General features: G+C 42.0%; 1 protein-coding gene across 2 annotated transcripts in view; it reads right to left on the reverse strand.

Annotated features, from left to right (window-relative positions):
• Positions 1 to 697: 697 nt before the first annotated feature.
• KDM3B (lysine demethylase 3B) overlaps positions 698 to 18,798 on the reverse strand; it is a 134,538-nt gene continuing 116,437 nt past the window's right edge. Inside the window, exons 16-24 of one of the 2 annotated variants that reach the window (XM_074960092.1) lie at positions 16,507 to 16,773; positions 15,771 to 15,942; positions 14,228 to 14,318; positions 13,997 to 14,127; positions 8,128 to 8,247; positions 7,566 to 7,702; positions 6,845 to 7,021; positions 5,984 to 6,118; positions 698 to 2,004 (exon numbers count right to left, since the gene is read on the reverse strand). In XM_074960092.1, coding sequence (XP_074816193.1) covers positions 1,924 to 2,004; positions 5,984 to 6,118; positions 6,845 to 7,021; positions 7,566 to 7,702; positions 8,128 to 8,247; positions 13,997 to 14,127; positions 14,228 to 14,318; positions 15,771 to 15,942; positions 16,507 to 16,773 — 1,311 coding nt within the window. In that variant the 3' untranslated portion in view covers positions 698 to 1,923. Of the gene's footprint in view, positions 2,005 to 5,983; positions 6,119 to 6,844; positions 7,022 to 7,565; positions 7,706 to 8,127; positions 8,248 to 13,996; positions 14,128 to 14,227; positions 14,319 to 15,770; positions 15,943 to 16,506; positions 16,774 to 18,798 lie in introns of both variants that reach the window. The other variant, XM_074960091.1, reaches the window with a different exon arrangement.

Here is an 18,798-nt window from a genome sequence, read left to right on the forward strand (position 1 = left end):
GCTGGAGGGGTAGGTAACAGGAGAAAAGGAAATGGGGCAGTCACCCAGCCAGAGAGGGATGGGGGAGCAGCAGCTACCTGGCCTGAGGGAAGGAATGGGGGGCGGGGAGGGTGGAAGCAGCCACCTGGCCTGAGTGGGGAGGACAGGATGTGGTGGAGGCAGTGACAAGGTGGAGCCAAAAGCAGGAGGATGAACTTCGTGGTCACAAGCACTGCCTCTGGCCCACCTAGTCATGGTGCCTCTCTGGAGCCATTCACCCAGTAACAGCTCCACCCTGTGAACTGACAGTACCCCCCTCTGCCAAGTGCAGTGGTAGCTTTGCACCCACTCAGGCCCATTGCAGGGGTGGACCTCGCCCTCTGCCCATGGGGAGGCAGCTTGTCCTGCCCTACCACACCTCTCTAGCTGTAGGGTAGAGAGCTGGAGCCCAGGCTGTATCTGGGCTGTGACTGGCCCCCCTGCTCCCTCTCAGCTGGGATCTGGGCCAGCTGGAGCACCCAGCCCGTGTGCCTGGCATAAGCAGTGCAGGGGTGCTGTGCTAGTAAGCCCAGCTGGCACCATGGAGGACTGCCCCCCTGTGCACGCCCTTTCTCCCCGCATAAAATGGTGCTTGGAACCATGCTGTGTGTGGTTTGATCGTTGTGGAGGCCGAGGCAGCAGAGACTGGCAGGAAGGGATAGGGTCCAGTGGTACAGTAAATGACTTTTATTTTAAAAAGTGAACATATTAACAGGCCTGCAGGTGGCACTACAGTACAGCTGGGCATAAGGTAGATACATTTCCCCATGGACCCGGACAATGAAATCATCGCTTCAATGCTGACATTCAGTTAATTCTGGATACAGTTCTACCAAACTGAATTTACTGAAAATATTTCTGGACAAAGCCAATATTGATAATTAATTTTCCTTCAGTTTTGGGAAATGACAGACATCCCGAGCTACCACTGGTACTTGGGGAAATATTGCCTGGAGCTACCAGTGCAGGGGGAGACGGACAACATCTCCATGTCAGGACAAAATACATGTCCTGTTTTACTTCTCACTTTGTGGAATCTGTAGGGAGTGAGGAGTTAGTTTCTATTTGCTCTCCTTTGGCTGATTTTGTGCTATTTTAGACTGATTTCTATAAATCACATCTTGATTTTATTGAAAGGAAGACTAAACGTAATGTGCCTTTCCTTGTAAATCCAGTAACAGTTGTGATATTTCAAAAATACTAAAAATATCTACTTTCATGAAATATTAACTGTTTCACTACAAACCTAGTTTTTCACTAAATACACAATTCTCCTACTCCTGGAGCCTCCTGGGAAAAGCAGTGGGTTCTCCCTGTAGATCTGTAATTCTACAGTGTATAGAGAAATGGCTACAAGAAGGGGTGTGTGAAGAACAGCTTTATCCCTTTTCCTTGTCCTGTATCGCACTAGGGAGGATTGTGTGTATGTCTGCGGTTGGACTCTTGTTGATCACACTCATTCAGAAGCTACCTACCTAGGTCTGCAGTAGGATACCCCACCTCTAGCACATTCCTTATAACTTCTTGGAGACTAACTAGGCATGGGGAAAAATGTCCACACTCTTATACCATTTCTAATCATAATATGGAGGAACACCACATGGTTTCCAGGCAATTCCAATTTGCAAAAGGCCACAGGAAAGGGACATGGCACCTTTCATTAGAATAAGGAATTCTGCATGTAACAGTGCGATCTTCCATCAGACCTTCAATATTGAGGCAATGTAGAAACAGTGGCTGAAGGGTGTATGTAATACTGACCACACCAGCTCTTAGTGAAAGGCCTCTGCTCCTGCAGAGGCAGTCATGTGCAGTCCCTGTATGTACTGTGAGAAAAGGCTTACTTCACCGGGGGGGGGGGCAAGGGGGGCGCAGAGAGAGAGAGAGAGTTAGAATTAGCAACTCCTAAGACCTAGCCAATTTGGATTCATGAGCCTTCAGTGTGCCAACAGCATCTTTTACTGCATGGTAGATAATGTTCTTCACCTGTAAGTAACAGAAAAAAAAATTAATACAAACTTTTAAACCTGAGCAGCGTGTCCACCCTAACAGGAAGTCAGAGTTTAAGGCCAGAAGGGTCCACTAGATCATTCAGTCTGAACTCTTGTATATTACAGGCCACCAATTCAATCTAGCATCCACACACAAACGCAAGTGACCCCAACCGCTTCATAAACAGGTATTTACTAGACTTTGGGGGTTGAATATATAATAGATGTAAAATGCTCACATGGAGGAGTCAGAGACCAAGAGAGAGAGATTCACACCAAAAATGCTGAACTTATTAAATACTATTGCTGCTTCCCAAAGTTGCAAACAGCACTGTTATATAAATGTCAAAATTAGACTCCAGGAAAAGTTTAATATTAAACAACTGCACTTCTATGTTATTTATCCACTTTATTGTAAACTAAGATTAATTTATTGGCTATTATCTTTTTAGATTTTAAGCTTCTCCTTGCAAGGACACTAGATCAGGCAAAATATTAAGTCTTTCATATTAAACTCTTGCCCAAATTGGTTGTGTATTATGAGGAGGAAATTATTCACAGATTAATGGACTAATAAATCATCTAGTCTGACTTGTAAATCACAGACCCATAAATTTCACCCAGTTATCCCTATACTGAGTGCAAGGTTTTGACTAACACATGTCTTGATTCAAAGACATCAACAGATGGAGAATCCAATGCTACCCTTGGTAGTGTGTTCCAATGGTTAAATCACCCTCACTTTTAAATTCAAAATTACAAAATTAGGCACAAATTTTTGTCTGGGTTCAGCTTCCAGCCATTGTTCCTTGTTATACATTTCTCCACTAGATTAAAGAGTCTTTTAGTACTCAGTATTTCTCTCCTGTATATTCTGTCATCAAGTCATCTCTCAATCTTCTTTTTGATAAACAAATGGAGCTCATTAAGTCTCTCACAGTAAGGCATTTTCTCTAGTCCTCAAATCATTTTTGTGGTTCTATTCTGCATCCTCTCGAATTTCAACATCCTTTTTAAAATGTCGACGTAAGAATAGGATGCAGTATTCCAGTGTGGGTCTGAGCAATGCTATATCCAGAGGAAAAAAAGTCACCTCCCTAGTCCTACTCAACTACTCCTTATAGATCCAAGCAGGGCTTTGGAGCTGTGCTCTGGCTCCGCTCCAGCACCAGGCAAAAACCTGCAACTCCACTGCTCCAGAGCTGCTCCGCGCTCCAGCTCCAGGCTCCGCTCCAAAGCCCTAGGTCCAAGGATTTCATTTGCCCTCTTTGCCACAGCATCACTCTAGGAGCTCATATGATAATTTATTTGTATTTCTGTAGTGCATAGATGTCCTAGGTAAGTCGCTTGTCCACTATGACTCCTAGCTCCTTTTCAGAGTCACTGCTTTCTAGGATACAGTCTGCCCCCCACCAATTCAGTAGGTACTGTCTGCACTTGTTCTTAGATGTATAACTTGGTATTTGGGTGTGTATTAAAATGCAGTCTAATTGAATGGGCCCTCTTTACCAAGTGACCCAGATCTTTCTGCATGACTACCATGGTCATCATTATTTGCTATCCGTCTAATCTTCGAGTCCTCCACAAATGTTTTTCATCAGCAGGGATTTTGTATTTAAATTTTCAGATCATTGATGAGAAAAAGTGTTGAATAGCTTGGGGCCTAGTACTGATCTCATGGCACCCCAATAGAACATCCCCGTTTAATGATAACTTTCCACTGACAACTACTTTTTGAGATCTGTCAGACAGTTCCAAGTTCTTAATACATTTAACATGTGCTTTATTGATACTGTGTATGCTAATTTTTTAAATGAGGACATCATGCAGTATTAAGTCAAACGTCAAAAGTATTTTATATCTACTGTTACTTGCTTTATCCACCAAACCTTACTAAACAAAAAATGAAACTGGGTTTATTGACAAAACCTATTTTCCATAAAATCATGTTGACTAGCATGGTATTCTCATCCTTTAATTCTTTACTGATTGACTCCCAAATCAGCTTCTCTATCATTTGTCAGGGATTAATATCACTCATTATCACTCTTCAAGTCTTCTGAAATTTCCCTAGTATGCCAAGATTTATTAAAATTAACACTGGTGAGCCACAGATCGGTCTCAGCCAACTCTTGGATGACTTGTGTGTGCAAATATCAGAGGGGTAGCCGTTAGTCTGGATCTGTAAAAGCGGCAAAAAGAGTCCTGTGTCACCTTATAGACTAAAAGATGTATTGGAGCATAAGCTGCCGTGGGTGAATGCATGCACCCGACGAAGTGGGTATTCACCCACGAAAGATTATGCTCCAATAAGTCTGTTAGTCTATAAGGTGCCACAGGACTCTTTGCTGCTTTGTGTGTGCAAGTTACTCAGGCCTGCCAATTTTAAAAAAGTATTTATCCCCTACTAGATGTTTAACGTTATCCTGATTTATTAACGGTTTGGAAAGTATATCATCCTTATATGACAAGAGTACATCATCCTACTTCTTTCAAAAAAATGGAACAAATTTTTATTGAACACATCTGCCTTGTCTGTGTCATTAACAATTTTACCTAGTTTTAAAATTTTACTTCATCTAGTACTCAGTCTATATCATTTCTACGGTTTCTTGTGTTCCTAATATATTTAAACTCCTTATTGTTCTTAGCCCTGCCAGCAATGGATTTTTCCTTGAGGTCTTCCTTTAACAATTTTCTACCTTTCCTAACTTCTAATGTATATTGACTGCTATCTATTTCTTCTTTTTTCCATTTGTAACACATTGATTTTTATTCCTAACTGTGGAGTTAACTTCACCACTGAAACAGGTAGGTTATGCAACTCAGTTTAAACCAGTTTTTAACAAACATTTTAAAAATGCAAAGTAAGTAAGTACCAGTATAAGAATAGAAGAGCAACAAGGAATAGATACACTATCAATTCTAAAGCCTCAGGATAGTTAATTTCCTAGTGCCCTTGCCCTGGCTAATCACCTATTAAGTTTCCATAACTGCATTATGAAGCATGTGCACATGTGCTCAATATCTTTGGTATCAGCTCTAACTGACAGGTTTAGTTTTTATTATATGCTTAATTAATTTTTCAAGCCCTATATATAAATTCATGAAGATCAGCCATTACTGCCACAAAGAAAAATCATAAACCAACAGCTGTTCACTTTCCAATTCCTTTTTGGCTTTTAAGAGATAGACATCAGGCCCATTCAGACCAGTAAAGACACCTGTTTTAAAGAATGCAACTACTAGCTTTTCTATTTCCACTAACTCTGTGTCAACTTACTCATCTAAGGATGCACTTGCGCATCTGCACCATTGTGTCAGAAGAATAATGTAGTCTAGTGCAGTGGTTCTCAACTAGGCATACATGTACCCCTCAGGGTATGCAGAGTTCTTCCAGGAGGTTCGTCAGCTCATCCAGATAGTTGTCTAGTTTTACAACAGGCTATATGAAAAGCACTAGCGAAGTCAGTACAAACTAAAATTTCACATAGGCAATGACTTGTGAATACAGCTCTATATACTTTATCAGTATTTCTCAACCTGGGGGGTCGTGATTTATTTTATAATTATAAATAGAACAGTCTTTGCTTGTGATGAAACAAAGGTAAAATCCTTCTTGCAACAATACTCAAGAGATTTAATAGGTGGCTTTGTCTTCTGCCATTTCCCCTCACCAGAGCTTAATAATTTATGAGCCAAGCAATATGATCCATCATGTAAGGATGAAAGTGTTACTTTCCAGGGACAGCTCAACTGAGGTTAGTGCTAGTCTTTTGCTTAGGTAGCTAAATCTCAGGATGTAGATTTTTGCCAAAAATATGGAATGCTTCTATCAAATTAAAAGCTCCAAAGTTGTAAAGTATTTATTTTTCCTGATTCACTAGCCATATGCATGTTCATAAGTGACTTCAAAACTTCCAAAATATAGGATCTACCCAGAGATTGTTCCCGCAGGATGGACTGATAGTTACCTGCAGTTTATCCTCATGGTTTGTGTGAGTGTTAGAGAGGTGCCTGAATTCCTGGGTCAGGCGGAAGCAGTGCTTTACGTGTTCTGGAGATACAAAATCTTCTGCCACTTTAATGCAACTGTACAGATTATGAACCTGAAAAAAGTAATAGTATTAGATGTTAGATACACCACAAGACTGAATAACCCAAAACAGAATTAATGCCAATGAATTCCATGTACAATAGGTTCCTGCACACACATCTACCAAAAAGACTGAAACACTCCAGTTTCCTGCAAGACAATTCACAGAATTGTATCTTAAGTTAGAGAAGCAAAAACCCTATTGGATCCCAGCTGGCCCATCTCTCCACAGTACATTCTCTAGTGAACTTTGTCGGTTCACAGGCTACCTTCTTAAAAAAAAAGTGCTGTGAAGTGAACTGACAGACCATCAACCTCATATACCACAGTTTGGGAAACCCTGCTCTAGTATTTTAGCTACTATAGATTTAGATGTCCAAAGTGATGGGGCTTCCACTACTTCCTTGGGATTCTCTTCAGTGGCCTAAAGAGATCTCCTTTTTTTCCCCTCACATGCATCCTAACTGTTCCCTTTCTTAATTTCATCCCACTACTTTATACACCCACCCACAATATGCCACATAATTTTATTTAGCTATATATATTGTGCTCAATGTGATGCTTGAGCACTATTAAATAACTCCTGTAGAACTGTACTGTTAGAACTGCAGAGCCCAAGACAGCAGCCTTACTTCAGAGTTCTTTCAGGAGCCAAACTATAAATCCAAACTACTACAGTTTTATAGTGTCCCAAATTCACTTGCCATCATCTTTATGGCCTCTACAGCATGACATTTACCTGGTGGGGGGCACCTGCAGGAATAAACACAGCATCTCCTAGGAACTGCACTATTGCCCAGCCTTGTACTCCATACTCCTCATAAAGACGCTTACGTAGGGTCTGGTCCAGGTACCAACTTTGGTCATGAATTGGATCATGATCCGGGGGATTTTCTTGGCCTTGTTCTTCTCCAACCTAATACAAAAGATACAAAAACATTTATACAAAGATATTGCAGTTCAGTGGTACTACTTCTCATAAAGTACTTTGCACCAACGTACTGGGGACAAACACGATCTTAAGCTACTTCAATATGAGATACTACCAGCTCAGATCATAAATACTTTTAAGGTCAAGGCATCTATACCAGTAAGTATCCCTTCCACATTCACCCCTGTGGTCTTAACCCACAGTGAAAGTTTACACTTCCTCCATGCTTGGGCGTAAACTCATTCCCAGTTTTCTCAAACTGTGACATTGTGCCCATACAGATTTACAAGTATAAACCATATCCAGGCAGCAGAATAGAGGTTTGTCACTGAATATATGACCAGCTGTACATGTCATTTTCTTAAACCACATTCACAGAAGAGGGAAACATTTGGGATTTTTGTAGGTGCATCTGTGTATGTGCTCATGAGCGTCAGCTGGAGCAGACTCAACTTGAATCTTAACACCCCCATTGATAAACCTTTCTAGGACCCTGTTAGGCCATAAGCTCCTTCAGTCACCATCATACCTTTCGGAGAAGTTCCCGGATCTTCTCAGCATCCTTGGCAGCATAGATGTGCCACAGCGCTCCAGGCTTCTCTTTCCCTTCATGGATTCGCTGCTTTGTCACATCATCAGCATCTCCCTCATCAATTGTTTTCAGTACTTCTGAAAGGAGGATCCACACAAAAGCTGAACAAGATCACATGAATTTACAGCTCCTGTATTTAACATGCAAAAGTCGGCATAACAAACTTTGCCATTGTGCTAGTCAATAGCTAACTGGAAGGAAGCATGATAACTTAGTCATAAGAAATCTCTGGTTTGAGACTAGAGTAACCTTTGTTTTTTCCCCCAAGGAAGGGTTAGAACTATCCAGTTACAACACCACCATTACTTTCATAGTAATGTCCTAGAAAAAGCATTAATGACTAGTGACCACTGTCTACGCCTCTGAATGCCTACTGATACATAGCCCAAATAGCCAAGGCAGTTTATAGCTGGCAAAGATTTCAAGGCCTTTTGAACAATCCATGGAAGATAACCTTCTACACCCCAAAATGTCCAAAGAGAGTTATCTAAAACATTACCATCATCATGGGCTCCTTCCCCAATGGGGATGCCAACATACACCATGACATTAACAGCATCAGACACATCCAAATGGAGATTGGTTGTACCAACTCGCCTGTCTTCTGCGGTTATTAACCCTATGAAGAAAGAGGGGAGTAAAAAGATTAATATTGTAAAACAAGCAAGATCTAATTCCTACAAAAAAATCCTCTTTTTGGAGGGTGGGAATGCTTCCCACTATCTGTGCTACTTTTGCTTTCTGCTATCATCCCAGCAACAATGCTTAGCTTGTAACAGAACTGAAAAGGTTGATTTTTCATACTTATTTTTCCTAGACATGAAAAAATTGCAAATTTATTGGAAGCTAGTTAAAAGTTTAGTACAAAAACAGCATGTTAGAAGTTTAGTCTGTCCCTGTTTATAAGAGGGATAATTAACCCTTTGAAGACAAAAGTCTGAATTTGTGCTCTGCAGCTTTGTGTATCTACAGGTCATTTGTTCCCAGCTGTAGCGAGGAGACGTGCTTTGGCAGTGCTCTTCGCAAAAATTCTCTCCCTTGCTTTACTGGTACTTGCATTTTCATTCCCCTTTTCCTCCCTTCTCCCCTCATCCTCCTCTCTGTAGTGTCCCCTTTTTCCTTTATCTTGGTTTAGGAAATCTCCTCCCAAAAAACCCTATCCAAAAATTTAAAAAAGGATACAAATTAATGGATTTGAAGTTTGCAGACCATCATGCTGTTACTCTGCTTGTTTATCTTCTCCGCACTACTCTGTGTCCTGACTATTTAAACTGTAAACTCTGAGAAAGGATTTTCTTAGGGCTTGTCTTCATGTACTGCGCAGCTGTGCCGCTGTAGATGCTACTACACCAAATGAAGATGCTACTACACCAATAGGAGAGCTGCTCCCGTCAGCGTAATTAATCCACCTTCCTGAGAGGCAGTAGCTATGTCAGCAGAAGCTCTCCCATTGACATAGTGCTGTCTACACGGAGGTGGGTGGGGGTGTTTGGTATAACTACGTTGCTCAGGGGTGTGGATTTTTCACACCCCCGAGCGACGTAGTTATACCGATATATGTCTGTCGCGTAGACCTGGCATTACTCTGTACAGCACCTAGTACAGTGGGGCATTAATGCTAGCTAAGGATTCTAGACAGGAGGCTAACAGACATCTTTTCTCAGTGGGTTTTAAAACTGGAAGGGGCACATGAGCTTCTCCAAGAAACACTTCTAAATTATAATTAGACAAGAACATCTACCTACAAAGGCTCAGTGAGCTGCAGCAATTTAAGGCAAATATAATGCTGCCTATAAAACAAGATTTTTTGCAAGATATTACAAGAAAGATTTTACATAGTACGAAAATAGAACAGGGGTGGACAAACTACCGCCCACAGGCCGCATCCAGCCCGTCAGGGCTTTGGATCCGGCCCGCAGAATTGCCACCCCCATGACACCCTGGGCCTCGCGCCGCTCCCAGAAGCAGCCGGCACCATGTCTCTGCAGCCTCTGGGGAAGGGGGGACAGAGGGCTCTGTGCACTGCCCTCGCCTGCAGGAACCGCCCCCCACAGCTCCCATTGGCCGGGAACAGGAAACCGTGGCCAATGGGAGCTTCGGGGGAGGTACCTGCAGGCGAGGGCAGCGCATGGAGCCCTCTGCCCACCCTCCATAGGGACATGGTGCTGGCCACTTCCGGGAGCGGCACGGGGCCAGGGCAGGCAGACAGGGAGCCTGCCCTGGCCCTGGTGCGCCCCGCTGCCACTCCAGGTAAGTGGCGCTAGGCTGGAGCCTGCACCCCAACCCCCTCCCCCTCGCCCCCTCGCGCACTCCACACCCCCTCCTGCACCCCAACCCCTTGCCCTAAGCCCCTTCCTACACACCATACCCCCTCCCACACTGTGTACCTCAATTCCCTGCCCCAGCCCTACATTCATGGCCCTGCATGCAATTTCCCCACCCAGATGATTAGGGGGCTGGAGCATATGATTTACGAGAAGAGGCTGAGGGGACTGGGATTATTTAGTCTGCGGAAGAGAAGAATGAGGGGGGATTTGATAGCTGCTTTCAACTACCTGAAAGGGGGTTCCAAAGAGGATGGATCTAGACTGTTCTCAGTGGTAGCTGATGACAGAACAAGGAGTAATGGTCTCAAGTTGCAGTGGGGGAGGTTTAGGTTGGATATTAGGAAAAACTTTCACTAGGAGGGTGGTGAAACACTGGAATGCGTTACCTAGGGAGGTGGTGGAATCTCCTTCCTTAGAGGTTTTTAAGGTCAGGCTTGACAAAGCCCTGGCTGGGATGATTTAGTTGGGGATTGGTCCTGCTTTGAGCAGGGGTTGGACTAGATGACCTTCTGAGGTCCCTTCCAACCCTGATATTCTATGATGTGGCTCTTGGGCCAAAAAGTTTGCCCACTCCTGGAATAGAAGGTACGATGGAACTGTAATTCATGGTATTCAGAACCTGCTAAAACCAAATTTTAGGTCTCCTGCAAAGAAGAAAGTTTACAGGCTTCCAGCCTCACCTGTGGTGCTCCAGGCATTAGAACATTTGCCTGGATGGACTGCTACAGTCATCTAATATTGTGATTATGAGAGCGTCGGAAGACAAGAACCATATTTTACATCACATATGACTAATGAAAAAACAGATTTTAAGATAAATCTGTAATAGGGAACATGGATTTAATGATTCAGTTTAGGAGGAAGAGTCTTTTTTTCATTTTGAAGGCTGAACTTTTATATTGGAGCAGAAGGAATCTGGAAGATCTGAATTAATTATTTTCCACTTATAAAGACCAAGGCCAAAATTTTCAAACCTGGATGCCTGAAATTAGGCACTAAATATTGATTTAGGAAGCTAAATAAAAGTGACCTGATTTTCAAGGGTGCTGTGCATGCAGAAATCCCACTGAAGTGAACAGGAACTGCAGTTGCTCAGCACCTTTTAAATTCAGGCCATTTTTATTCAGATGTCTATTTTAGCGCTGAACTGGTCTATTTTAGCGCTGAACTGATGTCAGAATTTTCAAACCTGGGTGTCTAAAATTTTTAGATCTGCGTTGGCAAGGCTTTCATGATAAGAAAAAAAGATTTTCTTTCCAGAAGTAGGTATACTTTTAGTTCATGGACTAACATGCAAAGGTCATAGCCATCTATTTACAGAATTGAAATACATCTCAAAAGCTTTTTTTCCTTTTTCCTTTTTTTTTTTAAGCTGTGAAAAAAGCATATGTATGCAGTGGTGTTGTAACCATTTTGGTCCCTGGATATTAGAGAGTCAAGGTGGGTGAAATAGTATCTTTTACTGAATCCAACTTCTGTTGGCGAGAGACACGAGCTTTTGAGCATATACAGAGCTCTTCTTCAGGTCTGTGTATGAACACAGAGAAATAATTTTAATAAGTATTTTCTGTATTCATGCTACCTTCATAGTATATTGAGGGTGAATATTTATTCCTTTTTTATTTTCCTGGGGCCCATAACTAGGCTGAGTAAAACAGCGAGTACTCATTTATTGGGAAACTACTCTTGGTTATGTTTTCGCTTTTTCATTTTTAAAAAACAGACACCAAAATGCATAGTTTGCTCTCTAACACCTTTGTATCCAAATCGCATAGAATACTGAAGTATGTATGAGCTTTTATTGCAAAAGTTGAAGTGCAATTTAGAGAGAGTCCTACAAACTCATATTCTAAAAGAGGAAAAAGATATTGATTACTGTTTTAAATTTTAAAACAGTATTTTAAATAAATTTGTCCATCTCCTTTCATTCCCCATCCACCCAAGAAGTTAACAAAAGAGATAATAAAAATAATGAAAATCAGACAAAATAAGTTAGCCTTCACTGCTAATCAGTTTGCTTCTTGTTGCAGCCTATCCTCCATCTCTATGTTGCCTGATTAGACTAAGCTCTGTACAGTTTCTGGAACACTTTGGGTGCTGTATAAGCAAACATCTAAGACAATTCTCTCAAAATACTGAAAAATGTGACCTTCAGATCATGTTGATTCCATGGCTTGAGTAGCACCAAGCACCATAAACAAAGATTGGAAAGAACCGCATTATTGTAAACCTCTGTTTTAATTCCTTTATATATGGTACTTTTGATGTCACTATGGTAAAGAAACAAAGCAGTCCAACAACTCTGATTTCTCAAGATTGTACGGAGGTGGTTTAGAGATTTTATGGCTAGAAGTTTGGCCTCTGATGTAACAGGCCATGGAATTTCTCCCAGCAATTCCTGGATTTAAGCCCGTATCTTGTGATTGTGCTAAACCATATGTTTTAGAAAACAACCAATCCTGATTTAAAGGCTTCAAGTGATGGAGAATCCACTGTATCCTTAGGCCTGTTGTTCCTTCCAATGGTTAGTTACCCTGACTATAAAAAACCCTACACCTTATTTATCTTGCAAAGTTAAACTTTTAGCAAAACCTTTGCAATTTACTTTTAAAGTTATGTCAGTATTTTCCTTCCATGTGCCTACTTTGTGGGGGCAGAGGTATTTGCTATGCTTGAAGAATCATCATTAGTTTTGGGGGTGGATAAAATCATGCAGGTTTTTGTTTTTTTTTTTTAATTAAAAAATGTTTTTTTTAAAAGTCAAAATCAGATTGTATTTACATGTTGCTAGTTCTTTACTCTTTCCACTTTATAATTCTAAATTTCTAAAGTGGAGATTTCAGATATTAGATTTTTTTTCTAGTCAGAAATTTCACATTTAAAATGTGCTTCTATGCTAAAAAAACAAGCCCAGAGCCTCATAAACATGCTTACTGAGATAAGAGTCAGTTTTGTGTTTGACAAGAGAACAGCCATTGATATATTTGCAACCAAACCCCACTTCTGATATACTGAACTTCCACAAGTAAAGAAATGAAGTTCTTCAACTAGGCTATATTTCTCCATCAGTGTTTGTAGATTGAAGTGGGACTTACGCTCATAAATCACATAGGTGGCTTTGAAAATCCCTCCCTTCTCTGTCTAAATATGGGATCAGGACCCTAACTTTATGCTATTTTTGAAATTTTTGGACACTGTACAAAAAAGTTTACAATAACTTCTTTAATATATTTAAGGCCTAAATAACTTTTCATTGTTAACACTGAAGAGATTTTGGGGAGACAATGATTTTGTGTCATTTAGAAAAAATTTTGATAAATACACAGTTCTAGCCCGTGATACTGGAAACACTTATATACATGCTAATTTTTAAGCACATAAGCAGTTCCATTTAAATCAATGGGGCTATTCCCTGTGAGTAAAAGGTATCCTTAGGGGGGTTGCAAGACAAGTATCTTAAATTCTCCATACTCAGGTCATCAGATCCTCCTAGTGCATTAACAATCATGGAATATAAAGCTACATATCAACGTGGAGTCTGGTGTGGCACCTTAAAGACTAACAGATTTATTTGAGCATAAGCTTTTGTGAGTAAAAAACCCATTTCTTGCATCTGAAAAAGTGGGTTTTTTACCCACGAAAGCTTATGCTCAAATAAATCTGTTAGTCTTTAAGGTGCCACTGGATTCCTCATTGTTTTTGTGGATACAGACTAACACAGCTTCCCCTCTGATTCTTAAAGCTACATATCATTATTCTTGTGTATATTAATACTATTTTACACACATTTCTAAAGAGCTATCACCATGCACAGTAGGAGCCAAAGATATACATGGCATCTTATGGAGAAAAAAATAAACAAATTTAAAGGCACAAGTGTCTTATTAGACCAACACTATGATATAAGCTAATGTACTGTAGGACAGTTCATTGCACTAGCTTCTGTATGTTCCAATTATTCACTGGACACAGCTCAAAGGATAGAGACAATGTGGTAAAGAATAGTAAAAAAAGGCCGTCTCCAGACCTTTTTACACATACCATATGCGTTGTACATTTTGGGACCCAGATCAGGCCGTACAAAGTAACTCGGCAGTCTAGAGGCCAGATTCAGTCTGCCATCCCTCTTGGTATACTCTGGGAGAGGGAGGTTCTCCATCAAATCCTCAAACCTAAAGAGGAACAGCCGAGAGTACAGGAGTAGGACGACAGCACCAACAGAACTATATTGCTGAATAAGCACAAGTGTAACACAGAATCCTGCTCACTTACCTCGTAGGCATCATGTCTCTAAAATCCTCCCCTGGAGGCCAGTCCTTTAGTTTCAGTACCATTGGCTGCCCATCATCTGACCTCAGACGCTCTACAAGAGACAGACAAATTTTACTCAGCATGTTACATCCTTTCCCACCGCCCTTTGTCTTATTTATTTAGATTATAAACTCCTTCAGGCAGAGACTTTGTATACTGCCCAGCATACAATGGACCCTGACCTCAGTTTGGGCTCTTAGGCACTACTAGCATATACAAACAAACAAAACAAAAAACAAGTTTTGACTCATCAAAAAGAGGAGGGGGAGACACACCACACCCCCAAAACAGGCTGAGGGATCCCTCAAACCTGCTAAATCTCACCCTGCAGAACTTTTCTGGCCTGAAAGGTGGAGTTTTCTTAATCATTCACCCTTATTCTACTTCCACTGAGGTCAAAGTTTTACCATTGACTTCAACAGGAGCAGATTTAGGTCAATGTTGAGTGACTGAAAATCTCACCCTATATCACTTTTGCCAACTTGGACTGCTTCCAACCCACCCCAAAATCCTTTCTGCCCAATGCAAGGAATGAGTAATGTGCTTCTTAGATAATCATACATCTGGGTGACGCTCTTACTCAAAGGTAGCAACCAATATGTTGAACACCAGGTGGAATGCATACCTCCCCGTTTCACAGAATACAGCATATTCATAGAGTAAGACATTTTACAATTGCTGTGATATGAATGCATGCCCATTTTGTCAGGTGAAAGATGTCTGGGAGCACCTTGCACCCCTTCTGACAATACTATTCCCTCTCTACAGTTTGCTGTCAACATACCATAGTTTGCCCAAGAAATCATCTCTGGATCCAGATTACACTGAAAATTCCTTCCTGTTGCCAAACCTCCCACATCTGAAGGAGGTATTCAAGAAACTAGCAGAGAGCCACTTCAAACACTTGTCCTCCACCAATATGCCTTGACTACTACATACATTCTTCCAGAGCTCTGAAGTAGCCAACCTCAAGGATGAAGTGTGGGAGACAGCGGCAGAGCCAAAATTTTGGAAACTTATTACCGGGGAAGGCAAAAATGGAGGCAGTAAGATTTGTTATAATGTGAAATGTAAAACTAACTTCAACTTAGCTTTTCCACAGAAGCAATTATAACAGCACAGAAGAAAGAGGTAAAGACAAAAAGCAGTAGGAGAGAAATTGAAAGACATCCCACGTGGTCTCTAAACAGAAACATTAGAGTACTGACCTCCTAGGATACTGATCCTCTTTGACAGATGCATCAATACACACTGCTGTAAACTTGAGTTATCTGCTGTTTGAAATCGTTTGATAGGCCAAGCTGCACTTAGCCTAACCTTATTCTCCACCGTTCCATTATCCACTCTGTAGTGAGCCCCAGTTATTTAAGGAGAGGCATGGACTTTACAGCAAGAGGGGCATCAGTTAGAACACACAAAAAAAAAAATCTACCGTGGGGGGGAAGAAGGGGGAGAGAGAAGTAAAATAATGAAATGTGCTATTCTGCCATCAGCCTGCACTTACTGGAAATGATTTCAAAGCCATCCCAGAAGTCACGCACTTTCACATCTGAAATTATGGCGCAGTTCCTGCAGTTCACCAGATCAACATCCTGGTCTCCAAATTCTAGGCTGAAGGCCTCTGGTTTCCAGAGCTCTGACTTCAGCTTCTTATGGACTCCCGAGACCAGCACAGGCTGAGGAAAGAAAGGCAGGTGCTCATTCCATGATTTGCCAAATTTATTGCACATCCAGCCAACTCTCTCTCATTCTCAAGAACTGGGAAATTCTTGGCCAACACCACACAGAAGAAAGGCACCAGAAATCAGTTTCCTTTTACATAAAAATCCAATCCTTGCACATCAAGCAAAAGAGCGATTAAGAGGCAAGTCACCAAATAAAATTTCAGTTTCAATGTGCAGCTGTCCTTGGAGGTTAGTCTGATTCTACATCCTCCCCATCCCAAATGGATCCAGGGAAGCAACGTCTATGTAACTAAATAAATCTACACTTCTAACCTAATAGCATCTGTTGCTATATGTTAAGAAACATTCCTCTCAAATAGTCATATGGAATGCCACAAAATTCAATTTTATTTTATACCCTTCCTCATACTTCACACAAAATTGCACAGTCACTGACCTTCAAGAGTAGGAGTAGAAGAGCTTAAAGCAGCCCGCAGGCTATAAGTGCAATACTACTTTCAAAATACTTGCACCAGGGTCTCCAATGAGAAAGCCTGCCTATTTATTCTCTCTTACCTGGCCCTGTTTCCAACACTCCCTGAAGATCTTCCAGTTGTTTTTATTGCTGGGGTCATGAAGACACAAGAGCCTTCCATCACAGAGCCAGGAATGGGAGGTGTGTGGATCCAGCACGTTTAATCCCATTACCATTTCCTTCACTTCTCTCTGCGTATCAGCCAAGTTACTTGCTCGTTTTGCAGCATCAGATGTCTTCTTATTCTCCACCACAGAAGCAATTATATGATCCAGGAAATTGGGCAGACTGGCTTTGCTCTTGGCCCCCTAGAAGATACAAACCCACAGGACAAGTTTAGTCTTCCATAACTGGCATAAGGATAACTCCTCTTGGGTGTAACAGCCTCTTGTCTTTCTGTTACATAAGGATAACATCTCTTTAATGTAAACAGAAAGACAAGAGGCTGTTACATAAGGATAACAGCTCTTGGGTGTAAGTTATGTAAGTTCCTTTCTGTCAAGGAAATTCCGATAGCAGAAGAACCGGTGAACAAGTCAGTACAAGGTTAGGAGTGCTATGGACTGTCCTATACAGTTAAGGCTTGGAAAATTTGCTGAACCATCTGCTACCCTAAGTAGTAAAACTACTAAACTAAGGTGAACACCACCTACGATTCAAACCAAACCTAACACCCCATTTTATTCTTTAAAGTTATGAAAAAAACAGTTACCTACCTTTCGTAACTGTTGTTCTTTGAGATGTATTACACATGTCCATTCTGATATAGGTATACGAGCGCCCCGAGCACAGATGCTGGAGATTTTTCCCCTAGTGGTATCTGTAGGCTTGGCACTGGCGCCCCCTGGTGTTGCATGCTTATAGCACCGGTATAAGGGGCTCCCGCCGAGCCTGCGCTCCTCAGTTTCTTCTTACCGACAACCTCTCTGAGAGAGGGGCTGGCGGGCTGGTCTTGGAATGGACACATGCAACATATCTCGAAGAACAACAGTTACGAAAGTAGGTAACTTTTTCTTCTTTGAGTGATTGCACATGTCCATTCCAATTTAGGTGACTAGCGAGCAGTAGATCTGGAGGTGGGCTTGGAGATCAAGTACAAGCTGACTGTAGGACCACCATCCAAAGAGGGCATTGTCTCTCGCCTGCTGTATGATGGCATAGTGTATTATAAAGGTATGCACGGAGGACTATGTTGCTGGTCTGCATATGTCCAGGATTGGAACCTGCGCTAAGAAGGCTGCCGAAGAGGCTTGGGACCTTGTGGAGTGGGCCGTTAAGTTCAACGGACGGGGAGTGCCTGCGAGGTCATAGCATGTTCCTATACAGGATGTGATCCAAGATGAGATCCTCTGGGAGGAGACCAGAAGCCCTTTCATTCTGTCACCCGTAGCCACGAAGAGCTGGGATGACCTGTGAAATCATTTGATTCTTTCAATATAAAACGCCAGAGCACTCCAGGGAGCACAGTTGTTGCCTTTCCCTATTCGCATGAGGCGTAGGGTAGAAGACCGGTAGAAATATAGGCTGGTTGTAGTGGAATTGGGACACGACCTTTGGTAGGAATTTCAGTTGCAGCCCCAGCTGTACCTTATCTTTAAAGAAAATTGTATATGGCGGTTCTGCTATGAGGGCTCAGATCTCCTAAACCCTCCTTGCCAAAGTAATCACCATCAAGAAGGCCGTCTTACATGAAAGGTGCAGCAGAGAGCACGTTGCCAGCGGATCAAATGGTGGTCCTGTCAACTTTGAGAGGAGCAGATTCAAGTCCCCACACAGAGGAACGCTCCCTTATCTGTGGAAATATCCTCTCCAGACCTTTGAGTAAGCGAATTACCATTTTGTGAGAAAAAATGACTTACTGTCAATCTTTAGGTGGAATGCTGAAATGGCTGCCAGGTGGACCTTCAGCGAGGCAAGGGCTAGGCCTTGCTCCTTTAATGACAAGAGGTAGTCCAAGATAAGATGGATCAAAGCTTGCATGGGCACAACTCCCTTAGCTACAGACCAGAGGGAGAATTGCTTCCACTTTGCACAGGGCTCGTGGAGGGCTTCCTGCTGTCTAAGAGAATTCTACGGACCTGCTCTGAACAAGTCTGCTCATCAGGGTTCAGCCATGCAGATTTTAGGCTGTTAAATGCAGGGCGCTGAGGATTCTGGTGAAGCAGCTGACAGCGGTCTTGTGAGATCAGGTCCGGGCACAGAGGAAGCTTGACCAGAGCCCCAAGGGAGAGACAAACAAGGGTGGCGTACCAGTGTTTCCGGGGCCATGCTGTAGCTATCAGGATGACCCGAGCCCGGTCGTGTTTGATTTTTGTCACTAACTTGTGGATTAA

This window comes from Natator depressus, chromosome 8 (assembly GCF_965152275.1).
Source record: "Natator depressus isolate rNatDep1 chromosome 8, rNatDep2.hap1, whole genome shotgun sequence".
NCBI lineage: Eukaryota > Metazoa > Chordata > Testudines > Cheloniidae > Natator > Natator depressus.